At 41.1% G+C, this 27648-nt stretch overlaps 2 protein-coding genes across 2 annotated transcripts; both read left to right on the top strand.

The window, feature by feature from the left end:
- Window positions 1–2217: 2217 nt before the first annotated feature.
- On the top strand, window positions 2218–7809 carry si:ch211-157b11.8 (fibroleukin). Its single transcript, XM_040028737.1, has 6 exons — window positions 2218–2825; window positions 3401–3596; window positions 3951–4028; window positions 4101–4213; window positions 4369–4631; window positions 5578–7809. The coding sequence occupies exons 1-6, from the start codon at window positions 2547–2549 to the stop codon at window positions 5918–5920; spliced, it is 1272 nt and encodes a 423-aa protein (XP_039884671.1). The 5' UTR covers window positions 2218–2546; the 3' UTR covers window positions 5921–7809.
- Window positions 7810–17342: 9533 nt separating this feature from the next.
- On the top strand, window positions 17343–25649 carry gata2b (GATA binding protein 2b). Its single transcript, XM_040028738.1, has 6 exons — window positions 17343–17508; window positions 17757–18183; window positions 18741–19328; window positions 21030–21175; window positions 23680–23805; window positions 24660–25649. The coding sequence occupies exons 2-6, from the start codon at window positions 17958–17960 to the stop codon at window positions 24939–24941; spliced, it is 1368 nt and encodes a 455-aa protein (XP_039884672.1). The 5' UTR covers window positions 17343–17508; window positions 17757–17957; the 3' UTR covers window positions 24942–25649.
- Window positions 25650–27648: the final 1999 nt, after the last annotated feature.

Consider the following 27648-nt stretch of genomic DNA (forward strand, 5'->3'; position numbering starts at 1 on the left):
AGATTACAGTAAACACTGGGATTAAACAGGCAAGTTGCCAAGCTTTCAGTTAAAAATTAACTCCCACACTGAGTCAGATCTGACCACATCATCACCCTGACTCGCATGATTTTTTATCAGGTGTGTGCTTATTGTCCTGGTTGCGTTTTTTTCACAAGACCTGACTTTGCACTAGATAGATCCCACTGGATGACATAACAGATAACTGGGCTAAACCTGACAAGTCTGTAGCCTGGATATATAATAGAAAGCCATGTTGGAGCTTTGTAGTCATTCTGATGCCCCTTAATGCAGACTCAAGTAATTACAGTTCCCTAAATTGATAATAAATCGAGCTTCAGAGCTGCTGTTCCACTTTATTCAAAAACACAAACAATATTTTAAATCTTCTAACATAATGAGTGAGATGATGAGCTGCATATTCCAAGTAATTCTACATAAGTTTTACAAAACATCCAGTGAACATGAGCGTTTTTTTTCCAGTGGGAAACAACATTCTGGGGAGGCACCTTGAACTGATCTTAACTAATCTAACTCTCAAAACCTCCAACTACCATTTTTTTTTTCATTGTATGATTAAGATGATATTCTCCTAAGAACCAGCCTATTCATTTATGTGATGGACATTTGTTTTTGGGTTATATCTTTTGACTTATTTGAGCAACCCTACTAAGTCCTGGTGTACTAAACAGAGGACATCCTGGTCTTTCCATTGATATCTCATGTATTTGGGTGGCCTCTTTTAGCTCCAAAGAGGAAGGAAATCACAAAATAAGTTCAATAGGAAGATTCTTATCCTTGGTTCTCAGGAGGATATGTTAGAGTTGTCATTTTAATTATAGTGCATTATTACACTCCACCAGTGAGTCATCTAAGATAATGGTTGGATGGATGGAGTGAGTAGTCCACCACTAGAGGGCAGTGGAAATTCATTTTGAACAGGAGAACCAAGCGAACTAATGAACTCAGACCTTTTTCAAATGCATGCTGTCACTCTGTGTAAAACAGTAAATTTAACATTAATATTTTTCCTTTTACTTCTCATTGGCTGTTAGTGTTATTTACTATATTGTCAGTTTTACTCACATGAATTATCTCTTACAGAAGTGCAGTCATGAAAAAGAAAGTCTTCACAGGACTCTATTAAGTTTTTTGAAAAACAAAGTACACCCTTACTACTTCCACAGGAATTAAGTAGCAGCAGGATCTGCTAATCACGTACACTTGATTAATTGATTATCATCCCCTCTATGAAAGCAGAGGTGTTTGTAGTTTGCCTTGTTTGGAGTATTCAGGTGAGTCTTAACAAAATACCACTATCTTCCCAAAAGTGGACATCCCAGAAAATTCACACTAATGTTGACACATATTTAAAAAATTAAAGAAAAGCTAAAGAAAAAAACAACAAAACAAAACATGAAGCACACCTCAGGCTCTACAGGCCTCGAATGGCATGTCAAATGCTAAAGTTCATGGAGCAACACAGTAAAAAAAAAGGTGGGCCTAAATTCCTCCAGATTGATATGAGATACTAGTAAAGTCATACAGAAAATGTCTTTAAAAATGGTTTCACATTAATATATCATCTCTCCATACTAAATGTCGTATGTGCATTTGTTCTCCTCATTACTGGAAGCGTGCCTCTGTAGAATCTTGATGACTGGGATGACTCTGGTGTTTATAGAGAAATTCCTCCCTTCTTACACCTATTGAATCTGGAGTCTTTATGGCCTCTTTGTAAATACAAACACTGCAACACAAAAGCGTGTGAGCTAGAAAACGGTTCATGGGTGGGAAGGTGCCACATACTTGGAGCATCTGCTGGATTTTCATCCTTGCAAACATTGTCGCATTTGCACCTTGATGATGGCAAAACGTAAGAGCTGCTCAAGGTGGGACACATCGTTTATATCATTAGGACAGACATATCGGCAAGGTGTAGAGTCTATTAAATCATGAGAGACAGCCATCAAAGTGCTTGTGTGTTTGAGATATAACGGCACTTTCATTCACATTCTTAGTGCGTGTATGTGTAAACATGCATCTCTGTGTGTGGCTGTGTGGGAGGGGAGGAGAGGCAATGAGATGAGTTAAGGAGATGAACAGATTGTGTGTGTGTGTGTGTGTGTGTGTGTGTGTGTGTGTGTGTGTGTGTGTGTGTGTGTGTGTGTGTGTATTAGGGGGTGGGTGCATTAGTCCGTGTCAGACAGCAAAGAGTGCCGCATTTATCTAGGAATCTGAGCCAAAGCAACCTCACTAGCAGGAGCACGAGAAAGGGGACAACAAGTGAGATGATCTGAGAAGAAAGAAAGAAGATGAAAGAAACCCAGAGAAGAAAACACAAAATGGACAAGGACATGACTATGAAGATCTAATTTTCCCTCTTAAAAAAAGGACAAAGTCAGCAAAGTCTATTTGCCTGAAGAGGCACTGCTTGATGAGCTGAAGGAAAGTGAAGAGAAAGTTTGCAGGGAATCGTCAACACAAAGCAACTACTTGGAGGAACAACGTTGGACCACGGTTTAAGAGGTTTACAACATTTTTCCATGTTTCCTTTCAGTTCCTTTAAGTTTAGCATGCTTCCTCTCCTCTATGTGGGAGTGCTGCTATCCTCAGTTGCCTCTCCAGCCTGTATAAATCCTCCCTGCAAAGAGAATCTAGTGGCCTCACCCATCCAGCCTGGGACTGGAGCTGGAGCAGGTACCGGGGCTTGTGAGGGTCAAACTGGGACAACTGCCTGCAGGACAGGGGTTTCACTTGCAGCAATCTCGGACGTCCCTCGGAAAGTGGAGCACAAACATGAATTATCCCAGTTTCAGTACAAGGTAACTGACATTTTATACAGTACTTTTCATTGTGTGTGTGTGTGTTTTTTTTCACAGTTCCCAGCTTAAAAATCCTAAAATCTCAGAGGGACCAGAAACAACTCTTAAACAGTCAATTAACTCCAGCAGCCTGGGAGACCTTAAAGTTTACCTTTTTACTCATCGTGTTGTAGTGAGAGTGAGCGGCATACTACCAAACTCATGCCAGCAGGTTCTTTCTCATGGAACGCTAGACTTGGCACCACCTTCCAGCCAGGGAACAATAACCGTCAGCAATCAAAGAAGGGACAAAATTAGGTTTGCTTTAAAAATATCCTCATCATATGGCTGTGCTGAGCTCATGCAGGAACAGGTGTGTTAGGGACATGATTAACATGGGTGATGTAAGTGTAAGAGACACACTGTGACACAAAACTGAGCTGTCGGTTATGTGTGAGGATGTGTGGATGATATTTATGCACATGCACAGCTTTATTTTTAGACTTTTTATGCATGACTGAATAACACTAAGGAGTGCTGAATCATTTCTGACTTTCACAAAATGATTTAGATATATCTGTGTCACTGTCTAACAGACTGGGGTTGTCAGAGAGCGCCTGGTTCAGCTGCAGCGCTGCATGCGCTCTGTCCAGGATACTGGGGGACCTTGGAGTCACGAGGGCCAGGAGAGCAATTCTCTTGGGGCCATCCTGGCTTTAATGGCAGCTGTGCTGACAGAGTGTGACCTCCACTGTCACAGCCAGGCGCTTGGGGCAATGGCTAAACGACTGGGTAAGTAGTACACCTTTATATCCCCAATCTCTGCAACACACAAACATGCACACACATAAATGCCAGTGCAGTCGCTCCCCCACACATAGTAAACAGAACCTCAATGAGACCTGCTAGGCATCGGTCATAGGTGAGTACATAGGAATTTAACTGCACTAAGAAGCATGGCAAAAACTCTGTATACATGCACACACAGATGCACAGACACATGCGGTACAGCTCACAAAGCGAAAAAGCCTTGAGAGCGCTATCATGCATCCTCTCTGTGAGGTATACAGGGGAGCGTCTATTTTCAGCCCCTGACGACAGCGTGACTGGCCTCACTGATAACCTAATCTATCTCTTGGTTGGCAGAGATCGCAGCGGTGGGGAGAGAGGGGGAGAAAGACTTGCTGCTTTTCCTCAAGAGCATCACTCAACATCCACCCACAGGTGAGGGCATTACAGGTAGCCACGTGAATTGTTGTTCATTTCTAAGCAGAAAATGCACTGTGTGTGCCCTAGTTGCCCCCTTGGAGAGGCTACATCCTCGGGACTGTGCAGAGATTTACACGCTGGGGATCAAAGAGAATGGAATCTACACCATCCAGCCTGACCTGAATGGGCCAGCACTAGAGGTATTTCAGATTCACCGCACTCATAAATGAGACAGACATATCGCCCGCACCCCAAGCCCACACCACCCTGGTCAGCTTCTTTTGGAGATGTGCATGCTATCTGTGGATCAGTAAAATCTGGGCCTTATAATATTAGAATCTCTGTATTGGTTTAGGCTAAATGTGACATGGAGACTGCGGGTGGCGGGTGGACAGTAATCCAGAATCGGCAAGATGGCTCAGTGGACTTCAACAGAACATGGCAGGAATACCGGGAGGGCTTTGGAAATCTGCAAGGAGAACACTGGCTGGGTAACGCAGCGTTGCATGCCCTTACCTCCAGTGGCCAACACCAACTCCGCATTGAGCTGGAGGACTGGCACCAGCAGAGGCGCCAAGCCACCTACAGCAACTTCAAAGTGGCCTCGGAGGCACAGAGGTGAAGCACTCTGCACACAGATATATTTTCTGCGCTAAGGGATTAAAGTTACCTGGGGATTAGACCAAAGGTCAGAAAAAGAGAGACTTGAGTCTGGAAGTCAGCTACAACAAAAATGTATTTATTTTATCTTCAGTCACAATTTTATTTGCTTTCATGTATTAACAACAGCCATGAAAACTTGTTTTCCCAATCACTTTTTTCTTAAGTATGAACTGCACGTTTACACGAACAGACAAGGTTCTGAATATTTCAGTCAAAATGTGATTAATGTCCTGAGAGATGTGTGTTGTTTTTGTATGGCTGCCAATCAGTTTTGATCAAACTACATCCTGAAGCAGATCATCAGAGTTAATAAATTAAAAGTTAATAACGCTTTTAACATTACCTTTCAAACTTTAGCAAAGGCAAATAATGCCTTCGCCTAATGTCTTTATGTAATTCAAATGACCATCTTTAACTTACTTTAAACTGTAGTTTTTGAAGTTTTCACTTTTACCTATAATCAGTTATTTGCATTCTAGTTTTCCACATATACGATAGTCTACATAACACTATACGAGCTAGGAGACTTGTATATCCAGGACTCTTTCCATTATCACCCATTCACTGTCTTGGTGTGGCTGTGGCTCAGGATGTAGAGCAGGTCATTTACTAATTGGAAGGTTGGTGGTTTGTGAATGTTTGCTAGAAGTGTGAATGTTTGCTAGAAGGCACTTCAACACAGCCAAAAGTGCTTGTATCAATGGGTGAATGAGACGTGTTATATAAAATGCTTTGATTGCTCAAGTAAAGTAGAAAAGTACTGTATAAGAATCAATCCATTTGCCACCTTGCCGGGAGTGTGAAATTAATATAAAACATAATTTTGCTCGGCTTTTAACAAACAACACACACATAAAAACAAAACAAAAAAACCCTCAAATGTTGTTTGTCTATCTTCCAGGTATCGCCTGACAGCACGGGAGTATTCTGGTGATGCAGGTAATGCACTGAGCTACAGTAAGCGCTATAACCACGACGGCAGGTCCTTCAGCACTGCTGACAGAGACTATGACCGTTACGTGTCGGGAAGTTGTGGTCAGTACTATGGTGCAGGCTGGTGGTTTGATGCTTGTCTGGCAGCTAATCTGAATGGACGGTACTACCGTGGGCGCTACAGCGGGGTAACCAACGGCATCTACTGGGGAACGTGGTACATCCTGACAGATGGACGAACTGGAGAGCGCTACTCCTTCAAGAGGGTGGAGATGAAGACAAGACCCAAAAACTTTATGGGAACAGACTAAAGATAATGATGTCAACATAATGGGGAAAATTTGCTGTGCAGTAGACTACAGTAATAATCACACCAGACACTTTCTTTCTTGTTTTATAATCGATAGATGCTTTGGTCACTATATTTAGCATTGCTTTCATGTCACTTATCAGTTATATGCAGATGGCAGCTAAAAGATTTAAAAAAAGTGTAAAAGAAATAATGTTTAAATGCTGATTAGCAGACTGTGAAGCTCTACTTTCTTTATGATGGGCTCACTCTGGTAAAAAAATACATGTTACTTCATAACTGTGAAACAGTTAAATACATATTGAAAATATTGCAGAGGTTGCTGTAATAAATTTCCAGAATCTTTATTGCACATCAACAACCTGCAAAAGGCTACCTTAATGTATCACAGGATGCCAGGGGAGGCATGTTTTCTCCGTGTTAACAGTTTAAGGACAAGACAAACAACCCAAACCACACATGAAAGTCATCCTTCACATGCATGAGTTAATACTGGTAATTTGCTTGTGTTCCTACCTGTCTATGCTCTGTGACCTACAGAAATATAAGCTGCCTGCAGCAGCTCACAGACATTGTAGGTCAGATGAAGTCATGGGAGACCGTTTACAAAAAGGCAAGAGGTCATTGTGTCCCTGCAGAGAGCTCAGCTGTTATATACACAACTAAAACTAAAACTTCATCACACTGTGATTCATGTGACAGGGTGTCTAACCACAGTCCCCTACTGTATGTTCTGCCTCCAGCTGCTTTAATAGAAAGCCAAAGAGCCAAAGCTCACAGTCTGATACTAAACCAAGAGTAGCCCAGTTTTAGACAGGCCATCTCACCTGACTAATACTTTCCCAGGTAGAGGTCTAACACACTGACGCTAACTCTCAGGACCTTCTTTTTTTCCTTTTCTGTTGGCAAACCGTCCTCCACCCACCTCTATTAAATCAAACACAAACATACAGAAACAGTCACCCTCCCCTGGTCTCTAGAGTTGGTGTCAGCGGGGGTGATTCATCCACAGATGTGTTTCACGAAGACGTTTTGGGAGTAGGTATGTGAGTCAGTGGGTGTGTGTCTCACAGTCTTTGTAAAAGACTTTTTACTTTTAGCATTGTTTGCAGTGAGCTGTCAGTCTCTGCAACAAGCAGGCTGTCTAATGTGATCGTGTGACAGCGCTCTCATCTAAACACACAGACACACTGCTGTCAGACCTCCTACCTGTCGAAGTATTTCACATACACTACTTATCTACACACAAGGAGATGTCTGTTTTATGCACACACACAAACACATGCACACACACACAGGAGTCAGTGGTTCTCTCAGCAGATAAGGAGGTGCATGATGTGCTTGGCTTCTTAAAAACAAATGGATCCCATTGTACACATCATGGGAAGGTAATCACTGTTACACAACCACAAGCTCCTTTTCACCTTTTCACCTGTTTCACACATAATATTGCACACACACACACACACACACACACACACACACACACACACACACACACACACACACACACACACACACACACACACAGGCTAACAATAAGCAATTATGATCAATCACCCATAAAACCTATTATACATATCAGCTTTCTAGTTTAATTTTCTCTGTGTGTCTTCGTGTGTGCTGGAAACAAAGCTGGATGGCTCTGTGTTCTGCCCCCTGGTGGCTCCTGGTTGTATTGTAGAGACTGAGAAAAGCTTTGTCTCAGCTGAAGATGAAATGTGAAGTCAACACAAAAGAAATTAAAACCAGGATAAAATTCTGTCAAGCTAAATTCATTTTTTTTTTATCTTTAAGAGATTCTGCCTGTATAGAGATGAATGTCTAAAAATCAAGCTCAGTATCTAAATCAATTTTCACTCTATGTCATCAATAAATGGAGCAAAAACCTTTTCCTACCACTTTCTGTTCATCATCACTCTCTATTTTTGCTTTCTATCACTTAATAGGAGTTTGACTGATGTTGTTCAGACCTTCTCAAATTTCCTCCTTTTTGACTCTTCATGCTCCGAGCTGCAACTGCTTTCAATAAATTCAATCACTCCTCCTGATCTCTTCTTCTCTCCTCCTTTCTGCATCCATCAGTCTTGTTGACAAGGGAGGAACAGACGCCCAGGGTTGTGTCACCACAGTATCCTGGCACAGTGTCTGGAGTGGGGTGATAGTGGTGGTGCGGAGGGGTGCGGAGGGGTATCAGCAGGCTCTGCTGCCCCAGGGCCGGAAGCCCAGACTGGGCAGCGGTTAGCCAGCACATCCCTTTGAGAAACACTGTGCTCCTCTGAGGGAAGTTCAGATATGTGTCATTTATTTCTGAGTGACACAAGAAAATATCAGATTTAAAACAGAACTCATGTTAGTAGTAGTGTGTTCATCTTTCTGCAGGAGGCTCTGTTTTTATTTTTATTTATTTTTGTGGTGCTTATAAAATCTGTTTTTATAATCTTTCACATGATGTAGAAAATTTAGAACAGCCCATCTGGTTACAAAAACTTATGATAGACTCTTAACCTATCTTGGGTAAGTCCTGCATCTCACCTTGTGAAAGCTGGAACCTGCTCAAGCCCCATTGTGACCCTGAAATGGATAAGCTCTTATAATATGGATAGGTGGCCAATAATCACTGCAAATGGAAAAAAAAAAAGTTTCCCAATCAAATAATCTGTTTATCCAGGTAATATCCATCAGTCCACCAAATGTTAATAATAATCAGTCTCACTTTCGCTTTATATCATATTGAAATGCAGAGTAAGACTTCACAAAACACTTCAATATTTCACCCTGGAAACATTTTATGTTTTTCCTCAGATTTGGCTCCAAAATGAATATAATCTCTCTTCACACTCAAAGGATTTTTTTAAGAACATGGATGAAGGCAGAGACAGTTTTAAATGTGGGCTGCCCCTTTTTTGACTGCTGAAAATGACTGAAGTTGTAGGAATGTGATATTCCCATCCATGTGTTTAACAGCAGGTGGCAATGTTGCTTAGAGCAAATCTGGAAAACAACTTTCACATGAGAAACTGCACAGTAGTCTATAGCAAACAAGGCAAACAAAGTGTCTATAGAAATGAGAGAACAATAGCAACACTGTGCTCTGTCAGAAAATAAACAGCCGGAGACAATAACTGTGCTTAACCTACAGCCTGTTTATGTGAAGTGCGATGAGTAAAAACAATAACTGAGGTCTTATTTTTTGAAGCCATTTATATGTTAATGTGAATTCTTTCAGGGGTTTTGATAAGTTTTGTTCAACTCATAAGGTTTCAGAGAACCGCTGAAAACACAACAGCCCTGACTTGACTGTAAGCTTCAGGTTGCCGTGCCTCTTTTCAACACTGGGGGCGCCATAATTGGTACTGGAGGTCAAAGGACAAAATCTGCTCATAGTGATGTAAGTTTTTGAAATTAAGACTTTACAAAATTACAAAACAGATGTGTTAATGCAGACTGTGGTGTAAATGAGCCTTGGGCTCAGCAGCACTGCATAGCAGAAAAGAATCTGGTGAGGTGACAGCATGAAGGAGGCGGGAGGATGAACTTAGTGGCCTGCAGTGGAAGGAACTTTTCATACTTTAACCTGCTCTCATTGCGATAAGGGCATGCATGGCGGCTGTCAAGTGCAAGGAAAGTAGGAGGAAGGCTTGAGGGTGGGGAGGAAGCAGGAGCGGGTGAGGTTTGAAAGGTGTGTGAGTATAACAGGCCGTTAGAGGCTTGTTTCCCTGACCACAGGACCACTGAGAGACAGCATGTGCCTGCTTTTAATACTGGTCCTGCAAAAAACCAGAGAAAGGCAGCGTTCCGTTTGAAACCGGAATTCACCAGAACAAGTGTATCCTGATGTGGTGAGGAGCTGAGGTGAGGAGGGGAGAGGAGGGAGGGAGGGCTCAGAGGGCGCCAAGTGGCAGGCCTCGCTCCATCTTTATGCATGAATGTGCGCATGAAAGTGGAGGTGGAGAGGGTTTGCAGGCAGGGAGCGGAGACACTGCAGGGGTTTTTTTTCTGACACAAAAAACAACAACTTTTAATTAACTAAATATTTATGTGATTAACATTCAGCATGTTTAAAATCTTTTAGAGACTAAAATTATTGCAGTGCTTGCTGGTACAGCACTTTTTTTTAATCAAAAAGTTGAATACTTGTGAATAAAGTCAAAAAGCTTTACATCAAAATTAGTCATTCATGACATTTAAATTTTTTGTAATCAGTTATAATAGTTTTGATAAAACAGTGTTTGATGAACTTCTGGTATAATAAGAAAGCTTCACTTGATACTTTAAAGCAGCAACTTTAACATTAGATTAAAGTTGACCACTTGCGTATTAAATGTGCTGCTCATAGTAATGAATCTTCAGTGTTTTTAACACAGAAGGAAGCTGGTTCACTGACTCACTCACATGTGTATGAATATACATGCTCACAAGCACTTTATTAGAAACACCACATTAATGCTATCATTAATGCTGTGTAGGTGCTTCATTTGCTCATCTTTAGCTGCCATCCTGCAAATGTGTCTGCTGCACAGCTGTGATACAAATCTCCTCATTCTAACATCTCCCAAAGGCATCTTACTGGTTTCACATCTGCTGAGTGGCCAGGCCTTTGCCCGCTGCCCTGTATAGCCTCAGTCTCTTTTAGCGAGTACAGGAGAGGAACATGGCGCGCTCTCAGTGTCGTGAATTATTGCTCCAAAGCGCTTTACTTCCATCAGCATTTACGTCTCATGCAATTCCATAATAATCCACCTCTGATGTGAGGGAAAGACGGAGAAAATAACAGGAGAGGGGGTGAAACGATTGAGAGTGCTGATCAGGCAGACTCCAAATCAAAGGATTATCTAATCTGATAATACCTGCTGACAACAAAATTCATGCGGGCGACCTCCAGGGGGTCAGAAGCAGCTCATCATAATATACCAGGAAGACCTTTCACAATTAATAATCCAATAAATCCTTTAAATATGCACACTGTGCTTGTCAAATTATGAAATATGAATACTGAGAGAGAAAGAATGAATGTGCGTACATGTGTGCATGAGCGTATGTGTGTGTGTAAAGTTCAGTATGAAGGATGTGGTAAAGCAGCCCAATGGTCAGCTGTGTTTCTCTTCTCTCTGTAGCTTTCTCTCTTGCACCTGCAGAAAGTTGTGGCAAAGAGGGAAAACACACACACAGACACACACACTCTCTGTCACTGCACTCTGATGACTTCACTGTCTTCTGCCTGAGCAGCCGCAAAAGCCACACTGAATTTCTCTAAATGCTACGAGATTTTCTTTTGTTATTGTGTGTGTGTGTGTGTGTGTGTGTGTGTGTGCTGTAGGCATCTTTTTACACAAAGACCAAGTAAGAGACAGGAATGGATCAGATGTCTTTTTTTCAGCGCCTCTGTGTCTGATGTGCGTGTGACATATAGGATAGGTTAGCTCTGTAGAATCAGCTTAAGCCAAGCAGAAAGTCTGGGGATTTATAGACGGGAAATCATTGAGGATCAGACACAGAATGAGCAGAGAGATGCAAAAACACACAACACCACCATGTGTACCAGGACACATGCACATGTAGATGCAGAGCATGCAAAAAAATGCATGTTTGGTCCAAGGGTCTCGAGCCTGAGGCTCCCAGAGCCACATAACAAAAAACTAGCTGATTAATAAGATGAATGGAAATTAAATTTTTTTTAAAGCATTTTAAAATCGGTTGGTAATAAAGATGACTGCTGTAAGTTCATAACAGCAACAAAACATGATATTACTGCATGCAAATGCAACATTAAATTAGATAAATAAGCTGTGTCACTCTCGTCATAAAGCTAGAATATGTTTTGCAGCTCCAGACTGATTTCTTCTGGTCAAAACTGGTTCTTTTGATTGTAAATGTCTTATTGAAGCCCTCATAAAATCCATCAAAGTCTCTGTCATATAGATGGTGATAAATTTCCTCTGGCTATTTCTGGAGGTTAACTTTACTTGATTTAATCTGTGAAAAACTCATTAAAGATTCCTGGTTGACTGACAGAAACGGAAATAAACAAGGGGCATCTGAAGCTGAACTTGATGAATTGGCACAGAGAATCTCCTTTTAAACTGTGAACATATTTATCTTATTCAGTTTGGTGTCGTAATTACAGAAAATGTAGAAAAAGTTACAAGTCACTATCAAATTCAGCCTTTAGTTTTACTTCTGGCCATTTTCCCTGAACAGTCCTTACTGAGCGCACACCTTAACATATACACTGCACACTCGGACGTACACTCACTCTACCCATAGGAACTGGATTAGCACAAAGACAAAACAAAAGAATGATGAAGTGAAATTGATGAACACTCGAAGGTTGAGGGGGGAGAAAAGGTTGTTTTGAATTCTACAACTCCCCGGACAGCTGCAGTGAAACAGAGATTGATTGACAAGTGGTTAGTGACAAGGTGTTGTAAACTCTCATATCCTGCTGCTCTCTGGGCAGGAAGTGAACCTATGACCTGTAATGACTAAGAAAAGCTACACAGAGAGAAATGCAAGATCAAATGAGAATATTTAAAGATATTCAAGATGCTGAAATAGTTTTTCACTGAGATGTGTGGACAGCAGGAGTTTAGAAAATAGGGAAGAATCAGTAATTACAGAATAAAAAGCTACAACTGCTCTGTTGTCACAAGGGGTCACCACAGTGGGCATATGTTAGAACACATCACTGGATTACAGTGTAAATAAGAATCTGTTAATGACACTATTAAGGTGCTGAAGCTGCTGGGCCCGTTTTGTTAACCTCATTGCTCAGCAGCTTGCTAGCATGAAGGACAGCGGCCTAACTATGGTTATTTTTATAAAGTGTAAACTGTGCATAAGGAAAAGGAAAGATTACAGCATCTCTGCTCCTCGGCATAGATCCTGTAAATCTCAGACACTTTAAGGGATGAACAACTTTCTCTCAAAAGCATTGTGGCACATTTGTTTTCTGGATGATGGTGGTGAAAAATACAAAGATCTAGTCATTGGCCTTTTTAAACCGCACCCCCCCCCCCCCCCTTTTTTTTTTTTTTTGCTGCAAAATATACAGTGAAGCAGAATCTAAATCTTCCCAATCAGGGTGAACAGAACTACTACTCTCCCCTAGGTGTCACTGTCTGCTTGATTATTTCAACCAGCAGCACAGTTTTGTCTTACCATTAGGAGTCCTCCTAATTTGCAGGCCAAGAGTTAGTCTAGCTCTAACAAGTTATTCAAAAAGCTGCCGAGAGATTAACTTTTTTTTAATGGACGTCATATTTGTAATTTTTTATGTATTCACTTTATTTAAAAGGATTCTTGAACACTGACTGTCAGTGTATGCTCAATCCAATAAAATCGGAAAATACATATAATTACATACATACTAATTCAAATTGAATTTTAATTCAAGTAATTAAGTTATCTAAACATTTAATTATCCATGAAATCAAACAAATTCGAATGATGCTAAAATTCTAATAAAGAAAAAAATCAAATAAAAAACAAGCATTGTTTTAAAAGTAACTTTGAATAAAATGAAACTGAGAATTACATCAGTTTTATTTTTTTTAAATTAGACCCACTACTTTAAGGAACTTTATTTTATTTTCCCATTATTTTTTTATTGACTGCAGAATCTAATCTAATCTATAAGTGCTTCTAAACTCACCCTTTATTCATTCATTCATTCATTTCCATTAGATGTTAAATCATGTGCACTTAATGACCTGTCGCAAAAAACTTGCTATAAAAGGAAAACTTTTGACTTCAGGAATAACTGTCACACACCGCTGTGATGTCTCAGCAATCAGCTCTGAAAGGAAGAAGAAGAAAAGACTTTTTAAATGGTCATCTCTGGTATTTCACGTATTAACTCAACTGCCTTCAAAATATATACTTTAGAGTAACCTATGCAGGCAGATTACCGGCAGCGTTTGAAGGACTGTGATTACGTCTGTGCGGGAGTCATCAACCTACCCCTATCTTCTCTCAGACTTGGGCACAACTTGAAGGGGTTTGCAAAGACTGATATGCTACCTCACTTTGAAGCCTTATATAATTTGTCACAGTCTTCAACCCAGAATTAGTGCTATTAGGAACATGCAAATAGGTTTGTTGTCCGCTATGCGATGCTTGCATCTATCAAAGCATCTGAGCAAAGGCCCTCACCCTGGTGCAATATGAAGAAAAGTGGGGGGGAAAGAAATGGGAAATGCTCTGTCATTGTAGGGGGAGTGGAGCGAGGAGAGGAGGAGCGCTCTTGCCTGGTTTGACTTTCTGTTTGACCTTTTCGGGAAGGAGAACTAATCCTTGAATATAATAGACTGTACGATATGGAAAATGACTGCGCTGTTATCTGGGTTACCCTGGAGACCATCAGCAGCACCCAGGCCTGCTGCAGCTGCCAAGTTATTAAGCATCCAGTTTGTATATATTGGAAAATACCTTTTTTCTGCATTAACCGATCACTCCCCACGAACACACGTATCCACAGTACAACAACAACAAAAAAGGTTCCTCCTATTCTTTTTGTCTGCATGACGGAACACTGATTTTCCTTTTCTTTGAATGAAGCCCTGAACCACAGGCTTTGTCCTGATTAGTTTTATCAACAGCATATTGTCTTATAAAAGTGTTCTCTTTATATCGAAATTCCTGACATAGCAGAAATGACAAATAATGGTAGAACCGTTCTCTTTGTTGAAATTTGCTTTTCAACTTGGGGCTATGGGAGAATTTCAGAATAGCCTAATTTCCTTCAAACATACCAAACATTTTTATTCTGTTATTTAAATGAGCAGGAGTTTTTTTCAAACAAAGCGGAGTCATGCATGATTTCAGCCATGATCATGACTGATTAAATAAACAAATATCAATCTCTGCGCTGTTACCAAACCGTTGCGCGGCTTAATACCTCTATCGCCTGCTTTTGCCATTTGCAAAATTTCCAACACGTGAAAACATTATTCAATTTTTTTCTTCTTCTTCCCTCTGCTTGGAGCGGCTGCGTCTGTTTAACTCTTATGCAGTCAAATCCAAGAAGAAAGAAATTAGATATCCCACAACAAAGAGCCGGAACCTCAGATGGCTCCTGCAGATAACCCAAAAATAATGGGAAGCCAAGCTGTATTTATGCTGTCAAATGCACCGAATAAAGACTTTGCACATGCACAACATTAAACTTGTAAATAATAGCCAACATCACCCGCCGCCCCTCTTCTCTCTATCTGTTTATCTATCAATCATTCACACAGATCTAGTCCAGTATAAGTGATGCATTCGCTGCATTAGATGTATTTGTTGTGCGAGTTTGAAAAGGCGGCGATAATCTGGGAGAGAGAGATAAGAAATGCCATTTATTCCGCGGCACTTTGGAGCCTATTTCCCGGGCCGATCAGCCTCATTCTCCCCGACACCTCCAGCAGCTCGCTGATAACGATTAGGCTATTTATTATCTTCACAAAGAACAAAGATTAGCCAGCACCGATGAAAAATTACCCCGGGATGGGCTATAATCAGGGGATCCAAGGATCCCACCAGGATTGGATTTCTCTTTCTCTCTCCTTCAGTCTCACACGCACACATCAATGTAACAGGCACTTGAAAATAATTAAAAGCAAAAAAATTAAAGCAGCAAGTAAAAACAACGACAATAACAAATAATAATAATAATAATAATAATAATTTGTGATTTGGCGTAGATCATTGCATTTATGTGTAACACGTTTAGAATTTTTTATTTTATTTTATTTTACTCTATTTTCTGTAAGTCTGCTAGGCGTTTATTATGAGGGGAAACCACTTCCTTTTTCGCCCTATAATGAAATTCTCAGAGCTGAATCGGGGAGCGACCTCTCTCTTTCTCCTGGACTCGTGTGAGAAAAAGAGCCGTAAATAAAAGGGTGGATAGAATTAATGTCAAGTCCTAAAATGGAAGTGGATGTTCGCCGCCGATAAGGTTTTTATCGCCAGGCCAGATCAAAAGGGCTCACACTCAAAGCATGTGTATTTCCACATTATCATGCTGATGAGCTCTAATACTGCTCACTTGTCCCTCTGGTATTCTCTGCTTTCTTTATGCTATGGATGTCCTCTTAATACTGCTTAAAACGAATTATATATATATATACACACACACACACACACACACACACACACACACACACACACACACACACATATATATATATATATATATATATATATATATATATATATATATATATATATATATACATATATATATATATATAGATAGATAGATAGATAGATAGATAGATAGATAGATAGTGCGTTTGCACACAAAAAAACAACTTTAATGAGCGTTTGCAAAAAAAATGAATGAATAATGAGGACATTTACACAGTCAAACTTTTTAATCTAATCGAATCTAATCTTTAATCTGCCCTCTTCCCAATCATTGCTGTTCGATTGGCGGTTGTTGGCCTGTTCTTCGAAATCACAGCAGGGTCAGGAGGATGTACTTGATGTATTATTAATGCTCCCAAAGTGTAAATATCAGTTGCAGTGTCCTTCCTCGAGTTCATCCGCTGGGACTACAGTACAGTCCGATAAATCTCTCTCTCTCTGCTGGTCCCTCAGTCTTGGAAAAAGTTCATGTCCTGCTGAATCTGTTTTTTCTTCACTAAGATGCACTGACGTCAGGAGACGGCGTCAAGCAGGCGGCAGCGTTTGCCGGCCGGGGCTGCACGCGCTCCCTCTCCAATTATTGTCTGTCAATCAAGCAGCGAGGAGGGAGAGAGAGCGCGCAAGAGGGAGAGAGAGAGAGCTTTCAGCCTGCACACAGCAAAACAAACCATTAAACATATTTAAAATAATAATAATAACGTGTAACCACAAATAAAATGACATGCAATACTGACTCCTTCATTTTATAACTGGATACATAAAAAGGTGAAAACATTATTGACCGTGCCAGTATGCCTTCTTCATCGGAACATTAATGTATACATTAAAGAAAATGATCAGCCCACCGTTATTAATTAAACAGCAGCGAGCTCGCTGTATATGAAGCTGTCTCATGTAATAAACCGCCTGCAAAATAAGATGCGGCAACAGACTGACACACTCGAACAAGAAATACTGATTTGTTTAAGCTGATCTCTTAGCCACGGTGGCTGAAATGCATTTAGACTTGGGGGGAGCTTTATATTTCACGCTGATTCTAAATGTACTAAACATTTTAAAAATGTATTTTTTGGCGAATTTTAAACAGCGTGTGACCTAAAATTCAATAAAAGTTGCACACGCCTGGCCTCAAGCAGCCAGACAATGTCTGCAGGAATATTACAGAAATGTCTCAGTGATTTTCTGGGCGCAGGCGCTGCCTCTGAGGTTTTGCGGAGGTAGTTTTCAATTGGCTGGGTCCAAGCTTTATTGGAGACTCCGCCTATGAGCTTAACAAGCCAGGCCCCGCGCTGTCAGCCACAGTTATACGTGTTGCTTTAAGTCCCAGTGGACAGAGTTTACTCTGACAAACACAATCGTAAACTGTAGAGGACCTGCAGCAGCAAACGCGGACAGACAGCCGTTTTCCAAAGAGGAATCACCCGATCGGATACTGTAGATAAAATATTGTCAAAGGTAAGATATGTTTACCTTATTGTCGCACAGCAGAATATCAGCCCGTTGATGGGTATAAAGAATGATGTGTTGAATGATGTGTGTTTTGGGGGGTTTTTTTTGTGTGTGTTGTTTTTGTTTTTTGCTACCGCTGCATCATTAGTGCACCAGATTCATCCATACGATCTGCATTTAGTGCACCGATGCCTACAAGCCTGCACAATACCTCTGCTTTTTAAATATTAACCTGTGATGTTTACTTGTTGCAGGTTTCCAGTGTCAAACTCGACTGAATGTTCAGGAGAGGAGAGGAGCTGAGTTAGGGAGGGACGAAAACCAAAGCTCCAGTTCTGTGCTGTGAGTGGACGAGAGTGAAAACCTCGTGAAGGAGAGATATTTCAGGGGTATTCTGTCCCCTTCCTACCTGGATATCGTTTGACTTTGTGAACGCGCTACAGAGAGTCACAGAGATGGACGTGGCGGCCGATCAGCCCCGCTGGGTGCATCCCCACGCCGTGCTGAACGGACAACACCCAGACTCTCACCATCCCGGCCTGGGGCACAACTACATGGAGCCCACGGCGCAGCTCCTGCCTCCGGATGAGGTGGATGTTTTCTTTAATCACCTGGACTCACAAGGAAACCCATACTACCCCAACCCTGCCAGGGCCAGAGTGTCCTACAGCCAGGCGCACGGTAAGATGGAGTTGACGCAGGCGTGCAACTTCAACGAATAAACACAGAAACTCAGGAACAGCTGGCTTATCGGGAGTCTATCAGAAACAGAAGAGAAAACACATTTCTACATGTGCGCTGAGTTGATGTTTGTCACGGCATTAAAAAGGCAGTAGTTAACCTGAAATGTACCTGCAGGTTGTTGTTAAAACGTCTGTTAATTTATTTTCTATTTTATGTTGCCTATAAATACATCGCAGGCTTATGATTCTTATAACCTGGGGCATTTTACATTGACCCAAATGTTTGTGCTTCTGTATTTCACAGTATGGATGGTTTATTTGTTTTTATTTATTTTATTAGATTAGAATTTTTTTTACAGTGCAGTCCTAACCTGCTTTTACGCACGCATAGTTCAGAGCATACTGTTGTCATTTCTGTTACAAAGATATTATGCTACTTTATTAACATGTTTAAATCAGGCCTGTGTATCAACAAGTCTTTGCTATTTCTGCCCCTCTAAACCTGTCCACAGTCGGAATCGGCTCCACAATAACAAGTTTGCTTCTGCTTCACAGCTCGTCTGACGGGGACTCAGGTCTGTCGGCCTCATCTCCTTCACAGCCCGGGGATTTCGTGGCTGGACGGAGGGAAACCTGCCCTCTCGGCTCACCACCACAACGCCTGGGCCGTGAGCCCCTTCAGTAAGCCCAGCCTGCACCACCCTGGCTCTGCGTCCCCCGGCGCTCTCTCCGCCGTTTACCCGTGCAGCAGCAGTTCAAACACGGTCTCAGCATCCTCTTTAACGCCGCCGTCCCACTCCGGCACTCATATGTACACTTTCCCCCCTACGCCACCCAAAGACGTGTCGCCGGATCCAGGGGCTGCGTCTCCGTCGTCCACTACCAGAATCGACGAGAAGGAATCTATCAAATACCAAGTGTCTCTGCCAGAGGGCATGAAGATGGAGGGCTCCAGTCCGCTGAGAAGCAGCCTGGCCTCCATGAACGCCCAGACCCCCACCACCCACCACCCCATACCGACGTACGCTCCCTACTCTTTCCCAGCGGCCCACGAGTACGGCAGCAGCCTGTTCCACCCGGGCAGCCTGCTGGGCGCATCCAGCTTCACTACCAAGAACAAAGGCAAGACACGGTCCTGCACCGGTGAGTCCAGCTCACACACATTTAAATACACACATAAAACAAAGTAAATGTGAAAATACAAAGCCAGAACCTGTATGTAAAGTCCGTCTATGGTTTATGTAACGATCTTATTGCAGGACTGCTGTTTAAGCGATTCAGTTTAATTTTTTTACCAGCCTAAACTAAACATAAAGAATGTTTAACTCTAGGGAAATCACAAACCACCGCGATGTATGCGTTTTTAAATCGATCTGTGGCGCCCTGCTGTTTGGGCTTTTTTACTTAGGAAGCAGAAATCTTGGTTTGCGTAACTCGTTTGGCTTTGGCGATTTTTAACCTCCTTTAAATTCACGCAATTTGTTAATAATAATAAACTGATTTTTCACTCTCGGTAATTATGGCCAGTCAGTAAAAAAAAATACAAGCCAACTGTTTATTAAACCTAGAGTAGTTTTTGAATGCCACAGTTAGTATCACCACCAACACAATAGCTGCTATTAAATAAAATTAAATAAAAATTATTTTAAATATTTACAGGAGCACCATTTACCAAGAGAATACAACCTTAACTAGACGCCGTTTTAGGACGTTTATTTTCCCAGGTCTTTTACTGTCATCCACATTATAAGAGCATAAATCAGTTTAATATATTTTAAAAAATGTCTGTTTATGAATTACGTCCTAATTCTGCACTGAGTTCCTCCGCAATTTACACTAAACACAGCCAGTCAGTTGTTATGTGCACGCTGTGCTGACTGCCTCATTAATTTTTCACATTTGGGAAACACAAGTAGAGAAACAACTACTAAATACATTTTTTTTTATCAGCGTATCGGAGGGAATGATGTTACAGACCGGAGCATATACACTCCACAGATCTCCAGCACAGAGCCACTTTGATAAATCTCCTTTGTTGAGCGTGACTTTGTAATTGCCTGAGCTGGCCGCGCGAACAGTGAACTGGATCCAGCCCAGAGGTGTGAAAGGATGATCCGCAGGCGCACGGAGCCAAAAACCTCAGTATTTAGGCTAAGAGTCGCTTCTCTGTTACATAAGACATTAATACATTGTCCTGATTGTTATTTGATAACAGATCAGCTTCAAGCCTGATTGTGTTTGACCAACTTGTTACCAGAGATAAAGTCCATGGAAACCCAAACTATCTTTTTATTAATTATTATTCTTATGACGTATGAAATCCTAACTGGCTACAAGTGTATTTCTTTGACAACAACATACTTATATGGCATTTTTTTTAAGTACTTGAAAATAATTAAATGTATTTAATGTAGCATTACAGGTGTTTTATGCCAAGACTTATTTTAGAAGAAAAATAAGACTTGATGTTGAAGCCTTGGAAATTGAGGATGAAGCAGAGATGAACAATAAAGTCAGCTTTTGGCTCCTTTGTGCATCTGATAGTGTAAATTCTGAAAGAGTCACTTCATTGTCTAGTATAACACATTTAGATATTAATTTCTTGTCTAAATAAAGCACCACTTGATACAAAAGCAGATTATTTTACCTTTAATGGGCTTAAAATAAGTTGTTTGTCAGTGTGAATTACAACTGCTGGGAGAGCTGCCACATCAACCTTGCCACCTAAATGAAACATGTCCACGCACACTTGCACACATCAACACCAAGAATAAATACAGCCCGCAGGCTAAGCTCTAAATTAGGTGGCAGTTTTTACAAATGTCCATGTGTGTTCTCCTTCAGAGGGCCGTGAGTGTGTAAACTGTGGAGCTACCTCTACACCTCTGTGGAGACGTGACAGCACCGGACACTACCTGTGCAACGCCTGTGGGCTGTACCACAAGATGAATGGCCAGAACAGACCACTGATCAAGCCTAAACGCAGGCTGGTGAGTCCATTGCTCTCTTTATATGGAATTGAATGGCTATGCATGCATGTGTGTGTGTGTTTGTGTGTATGCATTGTGCAGGGTAGTAAATAAAAGAGTGTAAGGTGAAGGGTGAGGGGAATGAGGTACAATTCCAGGAAAGTTATATTTTCCCAATCAGTTTCCAGGAATTGTGTTTCTCACTCACCTCTTGCTCCTTTAGCTCAGACTGTTCGCAGAGTGGGTCTCTCTGAATTGTTTTGTTATCATTATTACAGCTACTTCTGATACTGTCATCGATAGCAGGGCCATCATTACTATCCATCAAAACAACTCGGAGCCTCGCTGACACTGTATGGGTCACAATGCTGCTAAATGCTGTGCTGATATTATTTGACAATTTGTATGGTGACTGGGATTTAGTAAAGATTATGTGTGTGCGCGTGTGTGTGTGCGTGTGCGTGTGTGTGTGTGTGCGTGTAAGTAAACAAAGCAAAACAAAGCTGTTTGTCAGACAAATTGTTTTAAAGGGACAATAAAGAACTGAATCATCAGCAACATATATTTCCTATTATGAACTGCTTCACAGAGATGTAGGTCAGCGTTCAGCTCCAACTTTATGTCACACCCATCCCACTGATTACTGTGAATTCATCTAGCAATTGTTTAACACAGTTAACACAAGATAAGTCACAGTTATGGTGAAATCTAATTTTAAGGAAAGATGCAACAAGAATGCTACTTTCCAGCTTTTTGTATTTTTTTCAGCGTCAGCTTTTGGCTGCAGAGTATTAAAATGAAATAATAATAAATAAATAATTATATCTTTGTACCTGAAATGCATTCGTGGAACCACCTGCAGCTGCTCAGCTGCTGTGTTTACAGTTTGTCAGCTGCGGTAGGAGGCAGCTGTGTAGCTGTGTGGGCCACCACACTTTACACCAGGATTTGTGGAGAGCGCTTTAAAAAGCTCGGACCAAAGGCACAGCGGATCAATACATTAGGAGCCCCAGAGGGAACTGATATAGTTAAACATGTCAAAGTGTAATTTGTTCTAATGAGAATAGCGTTCTGTAGAAGTAATATTTGAATCCCACTGGCTACGGGAGGGACGACGAAATACAAGCATCGCAAAACACCTTGGCACCGAAGGAAATATGGTAAAGAAGATGAGGAAAGGCTAATAATTAAGACCAAGCACAAAACAAGAGAAGGTCTTGTCTTAATAATCCTGTAAATATAAACGTGAATCGGTTAGAGAAAAACCTGCTTTGATCAGACGGGCTGACGCGCGCTGAAGGCTGTCACTTCCCGAATTAAATCCTTTCAGCAGAGATGGATAATAGCAGAGGATTCATTCTCTGCTTTATCTAAAAATAATAATATTTAAAAAAAAAAAAACGACGCCATTAAGTGCAGAATAAATGCATATACGAGCATATATCACGCATGCTTTCCGTATACGTCGGCCCGGGCTCGCAGAGCTCCGAATGCGTCTTGTATTCAGAAGCCTTCCAGTTGTTTCCTATCCGGATATCTGACCGGTCCAGATAAAGCGGCGGGCCAGTGCCAGCTTCCTCCTGCGGCCTCCTAACTAGCTAGCAAGCTTAGACCTCACTTTCTAGTGGTCAGGTTTTCCGTCCACAACACAGAAAGGAAAGCAAATTCATTTCATTAAAAAAAAATTAAACAAAAGGAGAAGGGGCAAAGCTTAACTGTTGATGTGTGCCACAGTGCACCCCGGGTACGCTTACTTTCACTCTGTTCACAGAAAAAAAAGAAAAAGAAAAAAGCTGGAAAAATGCTTGAACGACGTGTCGACGTCACACTTAATTTTTAGTGAAGTACCAATTACTGGAACATTTAGAGTCATGATGGTGTTCAGTGAAAAAAGGATTCAGCTAAAAGCATGACGCAATCAGGTGTGACGTATGGCCCCAGATTCATTTGGCTTTTTAATTTATTTATTTTTTTAAAAACGGGGCATAAACATAATTTGAAGTCACTGATGTTACCACAATACTCTATCAAAATCTATTTCCCACATGACATCATAATAATACATTTTATATCAACTGAGGAGCTAGCTAACATCAGTTAAACAGAGCTGCCACTATTAGTCACCAATACATTTGTTTTTTATAATAACACTTAGTGATCAATAATAATTTTATTAGTAAAGGTCACAAAGAGCCACTGATTTTAACCCCGGTCACTGCTTGTGTTTTTCTTATTCTTCCATGTTAGCGAATGTCATCATTAAATGTCACTGGACTGTTGGTTGAAAACAAAGCATTTGAAAATGTCACACATGCTCATGGGAACACAACATGAGCATTCTCCACAATTTGATTATTATTATTTTTTCTTATGGTCCAATAAAAACAAATTTTGTGAGTCAACAGTTGCGACCTTAATGTCACAAAACAGTATAAATCACTGGATTAGAAAGTTAAGCCTATTCTAGATTTCTGCATACATGCCTTATTTTCCTGTGCTCTAATCAGAGTTTGATATTCTTCCAGTCTGCAGCCAGACGAGCAGGCACCTGTTGTGCTAACTGTCAGACGACCACCACCACACTCTGGAGGCGTAATGCGAATGGGGACCCGGTGTGCAACGCCTGCGGCCTCTACTATAAACTGCACAATGTAAGTTTTTATCCTCGATCCCCAGTTTGGGGTCCAGTAGACGGGAAGTGAGCGGGCAGTTTACCCTGATTGCTGAGTGATAGGAGAGGCAGAAAAGAGAGGGAGAGGACAGAGAGGAAAGGGGGAGAGAGAGACAAAGGGTTGTTTTACTCTCAGACACTGTTGCATTCGTTGGTGTTTTCTTTCTTTGTGCTTTATTGTTTCCATGGTAGGCGTAATCCCCTTGAGAGTCACAATGGTGGGACTGTTATGTAGTGGGACTGCCACAAGCCCAGCCTCCATATGAATAGCATTAAAGCTCAAGGTATAAAAAAAAGGACTCTGTGGTCGTGGATGTGCATATTTCTCTTTTAAAAACAACAAATAATTAATTATTTGTGCTAATAAACACTGACAGTGTTTATAACTTGTAGTTAGTGAATTGCACTGAGTGGTGCTGCTTCTTGATGCCAAGCATGTGTATTACAGTTTATTGTAGTTAATCCACCATGCATGATTCATGATGCTGTTGCTGTGACCAGTCCCTGGAGTGCATTGTGTATTAATTAGCAGCTGAAAACTGTCCCCAACAGCTGGACAATTTAGTCCTCTTTGATTTGACATATATTGATTTATATTTTGATGAAAAATTATAGTCCAGTAAATACAAAACTAGCTTTACAAGGTTTACACTGCAGTGGGAACCAACGGCTACAGACAGGACAAGCAAGAAGCAATGGATTAATGCATAGTTGATTTTCGACTTTTGAAGTATATGTTGCTATTTTCACAAACATTTAATACTTCTAGGTGTGAGCTCCAGCACCTAACTTTAACCTCATTATTCACCTCTTCACCAAACTTTCTCTGTGCAGGTGAACCGGCCTCTGACCATGAAGAAGGAAGGAATACAGACACGCAACCGCAAAATGTCCAACAAGTCCAAAAAGAGCAAGCGGCCCAGCGACAGCTACGAGGAGTTTTCAAAAAGCCTGCACGACAAGAGCGCTCACTTCAGCGCCGCCTCTCTCGGTCACATGACCATGGGCCACTTGCCACCTTTTAGCCACACTGGACACATGCTGCCTACGCCCACCCCGATACACCCGTCATTCAGCCACCCACACCACTCCAACATGGTAACGGCGATGGGGTGAGAGGGTGAGGTGGTGTAGAGTTGCCTACAAGAATCTGAGATGGTTACATGAAGTGGGATGAGGGTCTAAACTAGAGGACTGTGTGTACAGTGTTACAGGCACCCGGTTTGTGTGTCTTCATCTCGACTGATGATGCCAGTGGTGGGTCGGAGAAAAGATGTGCGATGAGGGTCAAGGACCTTTTACTCCTTATCTATAGGTACCAATTTTGATGGAAAACGAATCTGCTTCCTCTCAGTCAGGCACAGACATGTAAACACAAAAATGTCATTGCACCTCAAACCTGTGCTCCCGCTGACGGCCTGAGTGCAGTTTAACGTGTGCGGAACAGGTTCGTAGTTACTGTGAATATTGTAAATATGTGCGACCAAAGGGGGGTGCCCCAGAAAGAGAGATCCCCTTCGCAACTTTAAAAGAATATATGCTGGATTTTTTTCTCATGGACGATTTTATGGGAATTTTCACAAAAGAAACAAGCAAACAGAAAACGTTTATGAATTCTAATTTGACACTGTTTATTATAATTATTGTTATTATAAGTAATATTGTATTTCAGATAATTTATTTTCTTTCTTTTTTTTGGACTATATTACCTGAATCATAATACGGATACTGTTATCCCAGTTATAAATATATTTTTAGCTGAAGCGCTTTGTCTGAGCAGGTCAACATTTATACTCTTAAGAAATAAAAAAATCATGGTCATTATCTGTTTTTTTTTTGTCAGTTCAATATCAAACATATAAGTCTCTGAGAGGGCAATACATACAAAAATTCACGTAAATAAGCTTTCGCCTCATGAAAGTTCCATCAGTCCAAATCACAGGTACAGACATGTGTACATCAGGTGATCTGCATCCTTTCTGTGTTCTTGTTCCTCAGTGGAGCATGAGATTTTACCTTCATAAGGTCCTCCAACACTGATGTTGATGTTTCAGTGTTTAGAATAACCTGTATCATATTCATCTTACACCATCCAGAGTAATACAGCACAAAATCGGGTGGTCGTTGCATACTGTTAGCGATAAAAAATAATAAAAAAATATATATATAAAACTAGGAGTTGTGACTAAAAACAATTATTTCCGTCATGATATTAATTTATAAACTTATTCTTAAATGAAAAAAAGTCCACAAATCCTTGTATACCAAAGAAGTTGTTTCATCCCATTCCTCTTTGCTGGAAGGTTTGTTTTATTGTCTTTATTGTTTATGTTTCTTTTCAGTGTGCTCATATGTCACAAATACAATACTCAATTAGATTTAAAGATATCCTTGTAACTAGGGATGGGTATCGTTTAGGTTTTATCCGATACCAGAACCAAACCGGTACTTTTGAAACGGTGCCGGTGCTTAAACGGTGCTTGAACCGGTGCTTAAAGAATGGAGAACACAAAATTGGTCCAAAAACCTCTCATGTTCAGCTGTTTTTTTGTAAAAAGATAACAATGTTATGCAGCTATGGGGCATATATGGTATCACTCTTGGCTGGAAGCAGTGCTTAAACAATGGAAAAAACACAAACTTTGTCCAAAAACCTCTCATGTTTAGCTGTTTCCCACTTTTTCTTTGGTCATTTTAGCCTTTTTGGCCAGGGTGAAGGGAGCATCTGCCATCAAACAAGAAGACAGCCTCATGTAACTACGATGGTGTTTGCTAGTTCACCTTACATGCATTAATGTAATAACGTGGTTAGCCTACTCAACGTGAATTACACGCGGACAACATTAAGCTACTCACACAGAGAAGAACGGCTGCTGCTGCATCATCATCCGTCATCATTTCTGCTACACTGGCAGGGCTAGGGGCCAGGACTCTCCTCTTCGGGTTTTTGGGGGATGTTGCTAACTCCGGGTCCAATAACAGGCACCACACCCGCAGTAGATGTGCTCAGTGTGAGGTCTCGCAGCAAGCTAACAAATACTGCGCATTTCTCGGCTTTTAACAAAATGCTATATGTTGCCAGGTGTTTCATCGGATTCGAGGAGTTACCTTCTTTGACAGTATCACAGTATCAGCTTAAAGCACTTGTTGCAGGCTGCTGAGTTTGCATATTTTGCTGTGAAGTACAGCCAGACTTTGACCGCTTCGCCTTGGACATTTTTAATCTGTAGCTCTGCTCTAAAAGAATGTATGTACCTGGACCCGCCTACTACGCTTGCAAAGGTAAAATGATTGGCTAGAATCCAAAGTGTATAACATCTCAGGAAAAAGAAGCACCGAAATAAAGCACCGAAATGTGCGCTGCTTTACGGTCTGGTTACTAACATTTATGTCAGAACCGGTGCCATTACCGGTACCCATCCCTACTTGTAACTGAACAAGAGAAATTACTCCAAATAAGGAAAAAAAAAGCAATCAAACTGCATTGTGATATTAGTACATCTACATCAATATATTAGTTTCTTTTATTTGCTTTTCAGTATTGGCAGAGGAATTCAGTTAGAGCATCTTCTGTTTTAATGAGAGTATCAGTATTGTTTTAATCATTCTTCCCTCCTCGAATTCTGCCTACACCAGATGTGAACCGGTCCTTTCACAATGGTGTTCTGGCTGTGAGCAACGATATGTTGCCAATTCCTGGTACTAAACCCAAGCAGTCCCAAGCATGCTCAACCCCAAAAAATCCACAACCAAATGCTCCTTCCCTGTGAAACATCTCTGATAAAACCACCAAACACCAACTGTACATTCGTCAATTTTAATA

This window comes from Simochromis diagramma, unplaced genomic scaffold, assembly GCF_900408965.1.
Source record: "Simochromis diagramma unplaced genomic scaffold, fSimDia1.1 OVJJ01000483.1, whole genome shotgun sequence".
In the NCBI taxonomy this organism is placed as follows: domain Eukaryota; kingdom Metazoa; phylum Chordata; class Actinopteri; order Cichliformes; family Cichlidae; genus Simochromis; species Simochromis diagramma.